We start from the raw sequence: 12,969 nt of genomic DNA, 5'->3' as shown, positions 1-12,969 counted from the left end.
AACTATCTTATATAGTATGATGATTCCCATGCTGTTCTCTAATGGACTAGGATCCTCTAAAATAAATATATTTAGAAATATGAAGAGAATAGAAATATTAGAACCCAAAGTGCAACCTAGAGATGTGGTGAGTGGAATGATTTTGTTGCTAAGGGAAACTGAGAGGGCTCCACACCCATGTTGAAGAGGGGCTGCTGCGAGTGAGGAGGCTTCCCCTTGGAGAGGTCTTCATGCATGGAATGGAGTTAGGGCATGAAGATAAGGCCCAGGGGTGAGGTGGGACAAGAGGGATCCCTCATCAGGTTCATACTTAGAGTGGGCCTGTCAGACCTTCAGACCTACAGATGGTCATGGCCAGTGTGGGCTCCATAGCACCACTGTCACAAGCAGAGGAGGACGTCACTCCAGGGAGGAAAGAACTTAAAGTTAGTAGCCAATTATCTTTTCAATTTTAAATTTTCAATTAAAAGCTTTAGCTCATAGTAAGAAGCAAAATGTTCTTTATCTCTCTCTTCATGGATTAAAGAAGTGAAAAAGTACCTGGTGTTAATTCCCAAACATCCCCTGGCATTATTCATTCAGTTCACATCAGTGTGTTTTAGATTAGGGTTAATTCACCAACACTTCATAAACTTTTAAATTTTTTTTTTATAAAGAACAAAAGGATACAAAGATGGTTTCCTCCCCCATATGGGAAGAGTGAAATATTCTGAGGTAGGTGCTGAAAATACATTTCGGTTTCTCTAAAGGAAAATATTCTTTCTTAAAAGGAAAACAAGTTTGGCTTTTGTATGAAGCTCACATTGTTGGTGGATCACGTCTTGTGGTGCTATTGTTAAAAAGCAGGCAAAGAGGAAGGTGCCTTATTAAAATATGAATAAATGAAAAATTGAAAAGGAATTTGATCATACCATTCTCAGATTGCCACCATTTCTTTCCTCTGTCTGGTTCAAAACTTGTAATTACATTCTCAATGGTGTGACTGTTAGGCTGGGAATATGGGTCATAGGGAAATCGGGAGTCACACACGAAACATTTTTGTTCCCCCTGGAAAACACCAGTATTAAATTTAAAAATAAGGAATTTTAACTACTTATTGTTGATCTGAATCTAAAAACAAGCTGTACACACTATATTTATCTTTCAATCGGGCTAAAAATAAAAAAGCAGAGGAAATAACAAGACATCACTTTTTCCATCAATAGGTGCTTAAATACAATAACAAATTGAACTCAAATATGACCTAGAAATTATATAAGTTTATGCATTTGGGGGCAAAAATACAAATGTATTACTAATTTTTCTCCTGTAAGAGGCAGATGTTCTGCAAGTTATTTTAAATGTAGAGAAATACCCAGGGTGTATTTTTTGAATTTTCAGGAGAGTCCAACTCAAAATAATTTTTTGAATTATTTCCTTTAGCCAAAAAAGGAGATAATATTTGGAAAGAAGAAATTCATGAAACACTGGGGTACTAGGTTATCTGCAACTGTCATTTGATTCCTTTTCTATCAGCTTTTATAGTTTGGGGTAGGGAAGCTTCCATGACAAAACCTTTATGTCACATTTTTGGACACAGGAAAAGGATTTCCATTAAATTCCCAACAAAGAGGCCCATCCTCCTGTCTTGCAGACTAGAAGGTCTCATTTACTGTTCTATATATATATCCCTTCCCTGGAATAGTGTCTAGCACAAAGTTGATGCTCAATAAAATTGGAACTAGTTCTGCTTAGGAAGGATTGGAACTAGTTCTGCTTAGGAAGGATTTTCAAAGTGACAAGAGAAAAGCCTGGCTTTTGAGCTTCCTTAATTCAAGGTGTAGCTTAAATTGTAGCTCTGCTTAAAACTCCTCGAGGGCTCTGTGCACATTTTCAAAGGACTGTCAGTGGCCTGCACAGTTATTCCTGGCTCACACTTGAGGGACTCTGAGGGAGAGTTTTTGTAAAACTTCCAAGAAGTAGGGACTGCTCATTATAATTTTCTGTGCCAGCAATTACCTATGACATCCTATGTCCTCAGCAGGCAGGTCCCTGGTGACTGTTGATTGTCTGACCAGGGCCATGCCTTTAACTTTATTTCTACCTGTCTTCCTTTATCACCTGACTCTAGCTACTCGTGCTTCTTGCTATTCCTCAAGCTCCACCAAAACCCCTTCTGCCTTGGGGTCTTGGCAGAAGTCATTCTCCCACCCAAAGAATCTTCTCTCTTGATCCTTCCCTTCTTTCAGGTCCCTGTGTAAATGCCAATCTCTCAAAGAGCTTTTCTTCAACTACCTTATCTAAAATGCCACCACCTCCCCTCACCATGGCTTGCTATCACTGTTGACCTTTTCTCTAACTTATGTGTTTTATAAATCCTTACACGACTTGAGACTATATTATGTATCTCCATCTAGAATTTAAGCTGAATGAAGGCAAGGACTTGGTTTACTGTTCTATATATATCCCTTCCCTGGAATAGTGTCTAGCACAAAGTTGATGCTCAATAAAATTTGTTGACTGAATGCACAATGATTTTAATGATTATTTCAGCTGGAATCTGTCCAAGTAAACCAGCCCTCCAAAAGATCCACATATCAGTGTGCTTCAGAATCACTGGATGCCTTAAGCTTGGTGTTGAAGAAAATCAAGATGGTCTTGAAGATTAAGACACAACAGACAGGCCTGGGGATGTGGCACAGTAAGAGAGTGCTTGCCTAGCATGCATGAGAACCTGGGTTTGATCCCCAGCACCACAAATAAACAAACACACAACAGATGCTAGATCAATTCTGCCTATGAGTTGGTTTGTCCCTGACCTGTCCTAGAAGATCAGCAGAAGACTTGTGATGCCACCAAAAGATGCCAAGTCTTCGAAGTATTTCAAATAATACTATGAAAATAATTAGGGAAAATGTTTAACTTTGGGTCTTTTAGGCTATTTTTTTTCTGTAAACATTTTAGAAGCAATGTCTTTCACTGGGTTGGCTATAGAGGATTCTTAGCTGTGGCCACCAGATGTGGGTATTTCAACTTGGGAAATGCAGTGCATCAGCATTGACTTGAAGCTTCTGAAGGAAATGTTTTGCTTGTCACTTCTCTTAGACAATGGGTGCAGGACAACATTCTCTTTGCTGCACAAATGTTGACATAGACTCAGAGCTGTAGCCTGAAATATTTCGAATCACCCCCCAGATCTAAGCTTTCTGTCATTCTCCAAACAAAAGAAAGCCTTTACTTTGATTTTCTGAATAACTTTTATTTCTGGTGGTATAACTTTGAGATATAGAATCACCAATTTCTGGTGATTGTCAGAGTACACTGGCTCCTGACCACCGTAAGCAAATGCCAGAGGTTGAAGAACAAGATGGATGGTGCTAATGCTAGAGAGTTTCTAACATTAGAGTTGAGGACCACTTTTGTCTAGAGGAGCTGGACATAGTAAAGGATCTTGAAGGGCTATCTATCCCAGCTGGCCTAGGGTTGAGCAAAACTTCCTCCACGTAATTTCCTTACAACATGTAGGGGATTTGCTTTCTTACATAAGTACTTCCCAAACAGAACAGTGCTAAGCACCCAAGTATTGTCTCCACCTATTTATAATCATCTTCTTTTACTCAGAATCAATTAGAATACAAAGCATTTTCCAGAGACCTAAACAAGATGCCTTAAATAAACAATACATGGAAAAGCCTGGGCCACCAACATTAGGCTTATGTCCAACTTCCTTCCTGTACATCCTCTCATTTAAGGGTGAACGTGATTGTCTCAGGGTTCTCAGCAGGTACGATACTCAGATGACCTTGGATGCTTGTTCTGACGCCAGGATACAGGGAGGAAGAACCCTGAAAAGCCACTGGTCTTCTTATAAAAACTGGTTATTAAGGGGAAAAGGCATAAAAAATATGTTCACATTGGAATCTAAGGTTTTGAAACAATGCAACTTGCAAGTGGTATCATGAGGTTGCTGTGCAGTCCATTCAAAGTCCTCTGTCTGTCTACCTGAGGCTGAGCAATGGGGACTCATTTTCAGAGCAATGGTTTTGAGGCCCTGAGGCACCTTTGATGTTCACTGAATGAGTCAATTATGTTTGCTCTAGGGGAGTGATAAGTAAAACAGTAGATTTTATTGTAATTCCCGTCAAAGATTGAACCAAAAAGACTTTCCTGTCTAATTCTGAATGTACAGGAAATAGAAATTTGGCAGACTTTCTGTATTCTGATTAGTCAAGGTTTCCTAGACTTTTAATTATATTGCCTGGGTCACTTCAGGAAGGAGTATTGTCCCATCCTTCAGTGTTGTCTGAGTGAGCCCAGGTGTACAGGAAAAATCTACATCATTGATTAAATAATGACCCAGTAAATAAACAAGGGACTGACCCACCTCCAGGTAGCTGAGGATGCAGTATTTCTGGGCTCCATTCAGCCCACAGGTAGAAGATGCAGTAAGCTGCGTGCTGCGGCCCAACAGGAGATTGCCAGGGGTAGGACGGCAGGCACCCTGATCACATTTGTCTTGAGCTTTCGAGCAAATGAGCCACCCTTGAACACAACAAAAACAGCTACACAGAAAGTGGCCCAAAGGAGCCCAAGGCCTAAAGAAGCAATTGGTTAAGCTGGAAAGTTAATGGTTCATCTATTTTTAATACCAGTTTCATGGATATTCAAGTTTGTGGATGCTATTGGTGCCCTCAGCCTGATGGGAATCTCCTAGCATGGGAGAGTTCACCATCTGCATCCCTAGGCCCTACCTGGGACAGCCAATGCCTGATGAACACAGGGTTCAAAAGGGTGATACCTTGGATCCACTCCACCCTGGGGTTCATGCTCAGCATCTTCTCTTGGCACATGGCTGGCCTGTGTTCACTGCCTTCAGTCCTTTACTCCTGATGGCACTCTCTCAATGAATCCCTTCACACCAATTCTTGTGTCAGCTCTGCTTTGAGGAAACCTCTTCAGAGACAGTTTCTGTTTACTGGGAATTCTTTATGTGTCATTTTAGGGCAAATAGTGAAGTTTAATGAATTAGACACTAGGAAGGAGAGTCCTAATCCTGACTGTTAAATCTGTTGTTTCAATGGTAAAAATGAAATTGGAGACTTTAAGACATACATGGGAAATATCCTTCCCTTAAAATAAGCAGATTCAGTAGAACCCCTTTATAACCTGATTGTTGGGTTCAGATAGCCCATGGAACAAATCATCCCCCTTTAGGATAAAGTAAGATTTTCAGTCTGTATGACAAACAATTCATTTTGATGCCTACTGTCCTATAGATGTGCAGTGAGGGGATTTGGTCATGAGTGAGATAAGATCACTGCAGGGGTAATGCTATCTTAATCGATACCTCAGTTCTCTATTATTCATGTGTAGCTTCTGAGAGAATATTCCTAAGTCTAAGTGTGTGTGTGTGTGTGTGTGTGTGTGTGTGTGTGTGTATACATTTTTCTTTATCCATTAATCTATTGACAGGCACCTTGGCTGATTCCATAGCTTGGCTATTGTGAATTGCACTGCTATAAACATTGATGTGGCTGCATCCCTATAGGATGATGATTTTAGATCTTTTGGATATATACTGAGGAATGGGATAGCTGGGTCACATGGTGGTCTCATTTATAGGTTTTTGAGGAATCTATACTGCCTTCTGCAGTGGTTGTGCTAGTTTTTAGGTCCACCAATGATGTGCAAGTGTATCGTTTTCCTCACATTCTTGCCAATACTTATAGTTATTCATGTTCTTGATAATTGCTCTTCTGACTGGAGTGAGATGAAATCTCAATTTGGTCTTGATTCGCATTTAACTAATTGCTAAAGATATTGAGCATTTTTTCATGTATTTCTTGTCCATTTGTATTTCTTTTCTTTCTTTCTTTCTTTCTTTTTTTGAGAATTGCCTGTTTAGTTCTTTTGCCCATTTATTAACTGGGTTATTATTTTTCTTTTGGTGTTAAGTTTTTTGAGTTCTTTGTATATTTTGTATATTAATGCCCTATCTGAGAAGCAAGTGGTAAAGATCTTCTCTCATTCTGTAGGCTCTCTTTTTTCATGTTCTTGTTTCCTTTGCTGTGCAGAAGATTCTTAATTTGATGGCATCCCACCTATTGATTTTTTAGTTTTATTTCTTGCACGTTAGGGGTCTTGTTAAGGAAATTGGTTCCTGTGCCCATATGCTGGAATGTTGGACCTACATTTTCTTCTAGTAGTTGCAGAGTTTAGGACTTTGATCCACTTTGAGTTGGGTTTGTGTAGGGTGAAAGATAGGAACCTAGTTTCATTCTTCTACATATGGATTTCCAGTTTTCCCAGAACCATTTGTAAAGATTATCTTTTCTCCAAGGAGTGTTTTTGGCATCTTTCTCCAGTAACAAACAACTGTATTTATATGGGGCTGTCTCTGTGTATTCTATTCTATTCCATTGTCTTCATGTCTATTTTGGTGCCAATACCATGAAAAGCATTTTTTTTTTAATCCACCTTAGATTAACACTCCATGCAACACTAGGAGAACACTTTGGGAAATGCTAAATTCCATCTTATTTAAGTGTCTTCTGTTCTAAAAATGCTTTAATTCTGCAAGTGGGGTATTATAACATCTAACTTGAAGACTGACTTAAATTTCAGGAATTGATTTAAGATTTTAGTCATATATAATTAAATTTTCTCTGGAACATTTCATAAATTGCTTATATTTATGAAATATAATTATGACTTTGTATACTCAATTCTAAATATAATATTTGAGAGCCACTGAGTTATATAAAGAAAGGAAACTAGGAGCAAATGAATGGGTAATTTGAATCATTGTAAGTTAATTGTTAAATCCCTATATGTATAAATGAATTTTATTTCTTGCCTGCAGAGTATGCTTCATTATCTTATGTTTTTCACTCTTGTAATAATAACATGACTGTATTTTCTAATTTTTGTGACGTTTGAATAAAATGAAATAGAATCTTATTGGAGTTAAGGTCTACAGCTAGCATGCAGATAAAGTCGAATACATAGAATGAGTGCATTCATGTACTGTTTTGTGAGGCAAGCACTCTATCAACTGAGCTATCTCCATAGCCCTTCTGTATTATTTTGTGGGTTGCTATTTGTAGAAATAGTTGTTTCCTCTTTTAAAAAGTATATTTGAAATGGCATGAGAAACCTTGTTATCCTTACATAGAAGAATGAAAGTAGATCCTTATCTCTCTCCCTTCACAAAAGTCAACTCAAAATGGACCAAAGACCTAGAAATTAGATCAGAAACTATTTCTTTGAAGAAAATATAGAGTCAACACTCCAGCATATAGGCAATGACCTTCTCAATAAAACTCCTAAAGCTCAGGAAATAATGCCAAGAATTAATAAATGAGATGACATCAAATTAGAAAGCTTTCATACAGTAAAGAAAATAATTAGAATGTAAAAAGAGAAACTATAGAATGGGAGAAAATCTTTGCTAGCTACCCTTCTAAAAGAGAATTAATGTCCAGAATACATAAAGAACTCAAAAACTTAACATCACAAGAACAAATAACTCAATTAAATGGGCAAATGAATTAAATACACTTTCAAAAGAAGAAATGCAAATGACCAACAAATATATTAAAAAGCGTTAAATATCTTTAGCAATAAGGGAAATACAAATCAAAACTATATTGAGAGTTTATCTCATTCCTGTTAGAATGGCAGCCACCAAGAAAACAAATAATAAATGCTGGAGAGGATGTGGAAGAAAAGGAACAGTTTTGCACTGTTAGTGGGACTGTAAATTAGCACAACCACTATGTAAATCAGCAGGAGGTTTCTCAAAAAACTAGAAATGGAACCACCATATGATCCAGTTATACCACTCCTTGGTATTTATCCTAAAGAATTAAAGTCAACATACTCTGGCGATACATGCATACCTCTGTTTGTAGTGGCACAATTCACAATACCTGAACTATGCAGCCAGCTTAGGTATCTGTCATTAGATGGATGGATAAAGAAAATGTAGAATATATGCACATCTGAGTTTTATTCATCCATAATTATGTCATTTGCAGGAAAATGGATAGAACTTGGGACCATTATGTCAAGCAAAATAACCCAAACTCAGAGTAATATATTTTCTCTCATGTGTGGGAGCTAGAGAGGAAAAAGGATAGAAAGTGTGTGTGTGTGTGTGTGTGTGTGTGTGTGTGTGTGTGTTATGTCTCATGAAAATTAAAGGAAGATCTGAAGAGTAGAAGAAAGGAACATTGAGGGGGGATCGGGAGGGAAAGGTGAAATACTGGAAATTATATTGTTATATTATGTGCATTATGAATATGTAACAATTAATATCACCATTATGTAAAATTATAATGCATCAGTAAAATATGGAAAAAAGGAAGAAAGTATATTTGAATAGGACAGTACAGTACCACAGGTTTTCATGTGAGCCTAAGTTGTTATTTCTCTTTGATAGATGCTCAAGAGTGCAATTGGTTATATGGTAAACATAGTTTTGTAAAAAGCTATCATATTTTTCCCCAGAGTGTTTGTAACACTGTACATTCCCACCAGCAATGTAGGAGGGATACACTTTTTCCACATCCTCTATAATGTCTGAGGTTTCCACTATTTTTTATCTTAACCATTATGATAGGTGTATAATATCTTTTGTGGTTTTGAATGGTGTTTCTCTAATGAGTAGTAATGTTTAACCTCTTTTCATGAACTTATTTGCCATCCTTATATCTTCTTTACTGAAATGTCTGCTTCTGTTGCTTACCTTTTTCCTATTGGACTGATTTGGTCCATGACCTAACTGAGTGAATATTTATATAAGGCATGAGGTCATGTTTGCATAAGATAAAATTGCACAGAATTAAATACATATACACATAGGTATACACATAAAACTGAATGAGGTCAGTGATTTGTATCATTGTCAATTTCTTGGTTGTGATATTGCAGTATCATTATACAAAATATCATCATTGAGTAAAATTGAATGGAAGATACACAAGATCTGTCTGTATTATTTCTTACAGCTGCATGTGATCTCAAAAGATAAAGTATCCACAGCTCCCTTGCAAAAAACAAAACAAAACAAAAAAAACTCCCCATCAGTCTCTGGAGAGTGAACCAAGGAAAGCTCACACTCTACAATACCACACACATGACATATTTCAGCTGCTCTTATATACTTTTTTCCTGTGAAACATGAAAATTTATGCCAAACCTTTTCAGTAGATAGGAGTGAGAAGAAGGGGTCTATAATGAAAAATAATAACCTCACTGTGAAATATATTTTGCTTCTCCTCAGATTTCCCCCATTATAAAATATAAAGAAATAATTTCTTCTCATAGACTTGTTTGACAGTTAGTGGATTTCTTTCATCTTGACCTCCACAAATGTAGGCTTTTGAAAAAATCATTTCTTATATGGACACATTCTCCACATAAACTATTCTACTATTCTGGTCATGTTGTGAGTATCATCAGCCATGAAACATACACAGATCATGAATTCTACATTTGAGGATATTATCCCTGATGTCTCCATTACTAAATGGCGGTTGGAATAGGGACTTTCCTCTCCTCAACCTCCCTGTAAAGAATGCTATTTTAAATCAAAGGCACAACATTTCTTTCTCTTCCTTTGAGGTAATTATGTAAAGAAAGTCAGCTCCATCTTACACCCTTTTGGTGGTATAATACATGATCCTAGATTGGTAAATGTGGATTTTTCCTTTTATTTATTCAACAACTCAAATCCACATCTCCTCTTATTTCCTAGTATTAAGATTTAGGATAAAAACCTTTTTAGGAGTTTGGACTCTAATAATTAAAGATTTTTTTTTAAAGTTCAGGTATAAATTTCTGTTGATGCTACATGTGGATTAACTAAGATTTCCCTTCCAGGGATTTGTTCTTTTAGACAAGTTGCATCCTGAATTATTTTATTGGCATTGATGCCTTAGAACTTTAACATGTTTTAATAACCTGACTTGGCCAAACTTGTTTTGATTAGATGTGTACTTTTCAGAAAAAAAAAAAATCCCAGGACTTGGGGGGAATCGAACTATTATTCTTATAATAGTATAAGTGTAAATAGGAACTTTTAGTCTAAAACACTTGATTAAAAATGGCTGGAAACACAGAAATTAAAACTTCATGCTGAAGATTATTTTAAAAAATTAAGTGAATTGCATCTGAATTTTCAACTGCCAAAGTATCACAGAGCAATAGGTAGAGTTGATTCAGAGAACAAAAACGTTTATATTTTTGGAAATTCGGTTCATTCCACACAAAATGTCATGAAATATGAAGAGAGAATGTTATTAAAAATGAATTTAGGAATATGCTCATTCAAAGAAAATGTGCGTCTGTTATCCGTAAAGGATCATTTTGTAGAAATCACTATCATTGTATAATATTTCTGGTTAATAATTTTACATATTGCTACAATGTTCTTAATCATGTGAGATGTTTTCACGTTTTAGAGTTCATTGCAGAGTTTTAGAGGATGCAAGCACATACCTTTATATTCCCACACACATTTAGTTATCATGGGTGATAAGGAATGTGTGTTACGTAAGGTTTGTACTTTGCATCCAATTTCCAACATCTGGAGGCCAATGCAATTTTTATGATTCTTCTTCTCTTCCTCAGTCAGAATGAAATGTGAAATGTTTAAATAGGGTCCAGTAATTGCATAAATACTTATAGTCAAACTCCCAACTAGAAAATGCCCACATTGATGATGTGTGGGCAACCTGGTTGGGAGTTTGACCTTAGGCAATCCTAGAGATTTGGTTTTGAGTAGGGCAAGCTTAGGTTCAGGCATCCAGAATCCATTGCAGTGGGTCCTTTTCTGGCAAAGCTAATTTAGTATTGAAGATATTCCCTCCAACCCTCAAGAAAGGGGAGGGGATCCCTCAGTTACCTCGGAGTGGCTTAGATCCTTTGTAATGTGTGGTTAAGGGATCCCACACAGAGGTCTGGGGAAGACAGGGAGATCCTCAGTGATCTACTCTGATACTGAATACTAGTTTAGTTCCAAAGAGGACATCTAAGGCAGCCATAGAAGACACAGCCAGCGGAGGCCAACTCTAAGCCCCATAGTCCTGGGCTGTGGATATCAACCAAAGGCCCCAGGTGGCCCAGGAGTCCCTGCTTCCACTGTCTTGTGGCTCCCCTTTCCAAGGCAGGGAATTCTCAGCAGGCGAATTGAAGGCTCATCATTCTGCAGCTGCTCCTCCAGCACCAGCAAATCTGAGAAATTACCTCAGGATTTGATTCTGAAAGTTGAAGATTCTAAGCGACTTAGTATTCAACAACTAAAGGCAGGGCTGTTACAGATATAGAAACGTCAGGGCAGAAGGGAGTAATTAATTTTTGGAAGCATCTTCTCTATGATTAATGCAAATTATTCTTTGTTTATTAAAGACAGCAAAAGCATGGAGAATTTGGCCTTTTTAGTTTGGACATGCTGCTCATTTAGAAGAGGGAATTTTGCCTGTGAGTTCTTCACAATACCTTATCACTGGGAAGAGTGCTATGTTCAAAGCAGACTATTTAAAAAAAAATTTAAGTGAATTGCATCTGCAAATTAAGAATCTTAAACTATTCAACATTCTTTAGTATCTATCCTACCTGCTGATGATAGCTTTCTGTTAAGGAGCAACAGGAACAGCTATGTGTGAATACTAAACATGTATGGGTGGAATTTTTCAGTTGTTCGAAACAATTGTATAATAGAATGGCCATGCAAAAATAGCAGTATGGAAAAAATAAGAGAATATGTTTAAAACTGATTTCTACTAAATATTTTAGGATAACTCAGTACAGGCAGAAAATGGATTTTGACAACTGCTACTCACCAAGGTGTAAAAACAGGGTCAGTCGAATTTGCATTCTTTTGCCAAGAAACGACTGGATTCAACTATGCTAGGTTAAAAAAATGGTTAAAGTCAATCACTGATAGACTCAATCATTGTTGTCATCACATATTATTTAAAAGTCCTCAAATTTGACTACTGGTTCTTACTGTTTAGAAACACGAAATATCTACAACACCCAGTTCCTTAAAAAATAGGAGTATAAAATTATAATGGATATTTATTTGCTATTAATTGGTGGGGATGGTTACTGGGGATTGAACTCAGGGTCAGTTAACCACTGAGCCACATCCCCATCCTTTTTTTAACTTTTATTTTGAGACAGGTTCTCCTTAAGTTGCTTAAGACCTCCTTAAGTTGCTGAAGATGGATGGAACTTCCAATCTTCCTGCCTCAGCCTCTCAAATCACTGGAATCACAGGTATGTGCCATCATGCCCAGCTGCTATTAATGTTTACTATTTTTGGAAACCACAGAATTCAATAGTTTATGAGCAATAATATGAAATATAATTTCTTTCACATATTTAATTTTAGCCCATTTTTCCCATTCTTATTTAGAATTTTTTTTTCTAAAAAATTGCAAAATTTTATAGACTTATTATAGAAAAAGTAGAACAGGCAAAATGAAGAAAATATTACCTATAGTACCAACACCTAGAGAAAACAATTGATATCTTGTTCTTCAGAATTTTTCTTGGTATGTAAATAATTTTCAAAAATGGTATCATAGTGGTCACTTGCTTCAATCAATATATTGTGGACATTTTTCTGTTCCACCAACTACATTTTAAAATTAGTGGTTTTAGTTTAGTGTGGGGCATCAGGATGTCATCCTGGCATCACGATGACAAAGCAAACTAGCAACTCTTCTTTGAAGCTCTTTGTATGCCCTGGGAGAGAGGCCTCTCTCCACCCTAAGACACTGTTGTGTGAGCCCTGATTCAGAAGGGTATGTACAGACACCTCAGAAGATTGTGAAGAAAGAAGGTAAAACCTGTTCTCTTACACTAGAATTTTAATTACTGCATAATAGCTCTCTGAATGCAGGAATCAGAAGTTATTTAATGATTCTCCCATTGGTTGATGTGTACTTTGTTTCTAATATTTTCCTATTATGAATATTT

General features: G+C 36.8%; 1 protein-coding gene across 1 annotated transcript in view; it reads right to left on the bottom strand.

Moving 5' to 3' along the window:
* The window catches only part of Lamb4 (laminin subunit beta 4), a 94,434-nt gene extending 82,575 nt beyond the window's left edge, over window positions 1-11,859 (bottom strand). The window contains exons 1-3 of the mRNA XM_076862325.2: window positions 11,826-11,859; window positions 4,364-4,521; window positions 912-1,047 (exon numbers count right to left, since the gene is read on the bottom strand). Of these exons, the coding sequence (XP_076718440.2) occupies window positions 912-1,047; window positions 4,364-4,521; window positions 11,826-11,859 (328 nt within the window). The remainder of the gene's footprint in view (window positions 1-911; window positions 1,048-4,363; window positions 4,522-11,825) is intronic.
* Between the last annotated feature and the right edge of the window lie 1,110 nt (window positions 11,860-12,969).

Source organism: Callospermophilus lateralis, chromosome 1 (genome assembly GCF_048772815.1).
Source record: "Callospermophilus lateralis isolate mCalLat2 chromosome 1, mCalLat2.hap1, whole genome shotgun sequence".
NCBI classification, from domain to species: domain Eukaryota; kingdom Metazoa; phylum Chordata; class Mammalia; order Rodentia; family Sciuridae; genus Callospermophilus; species Callospermophilus lateralis.
The sequence above is the reverse complement of the archived record's forward strand: the minus strand, read 5'-3'. Positions and strand labels throughout refer to the sequence as shown.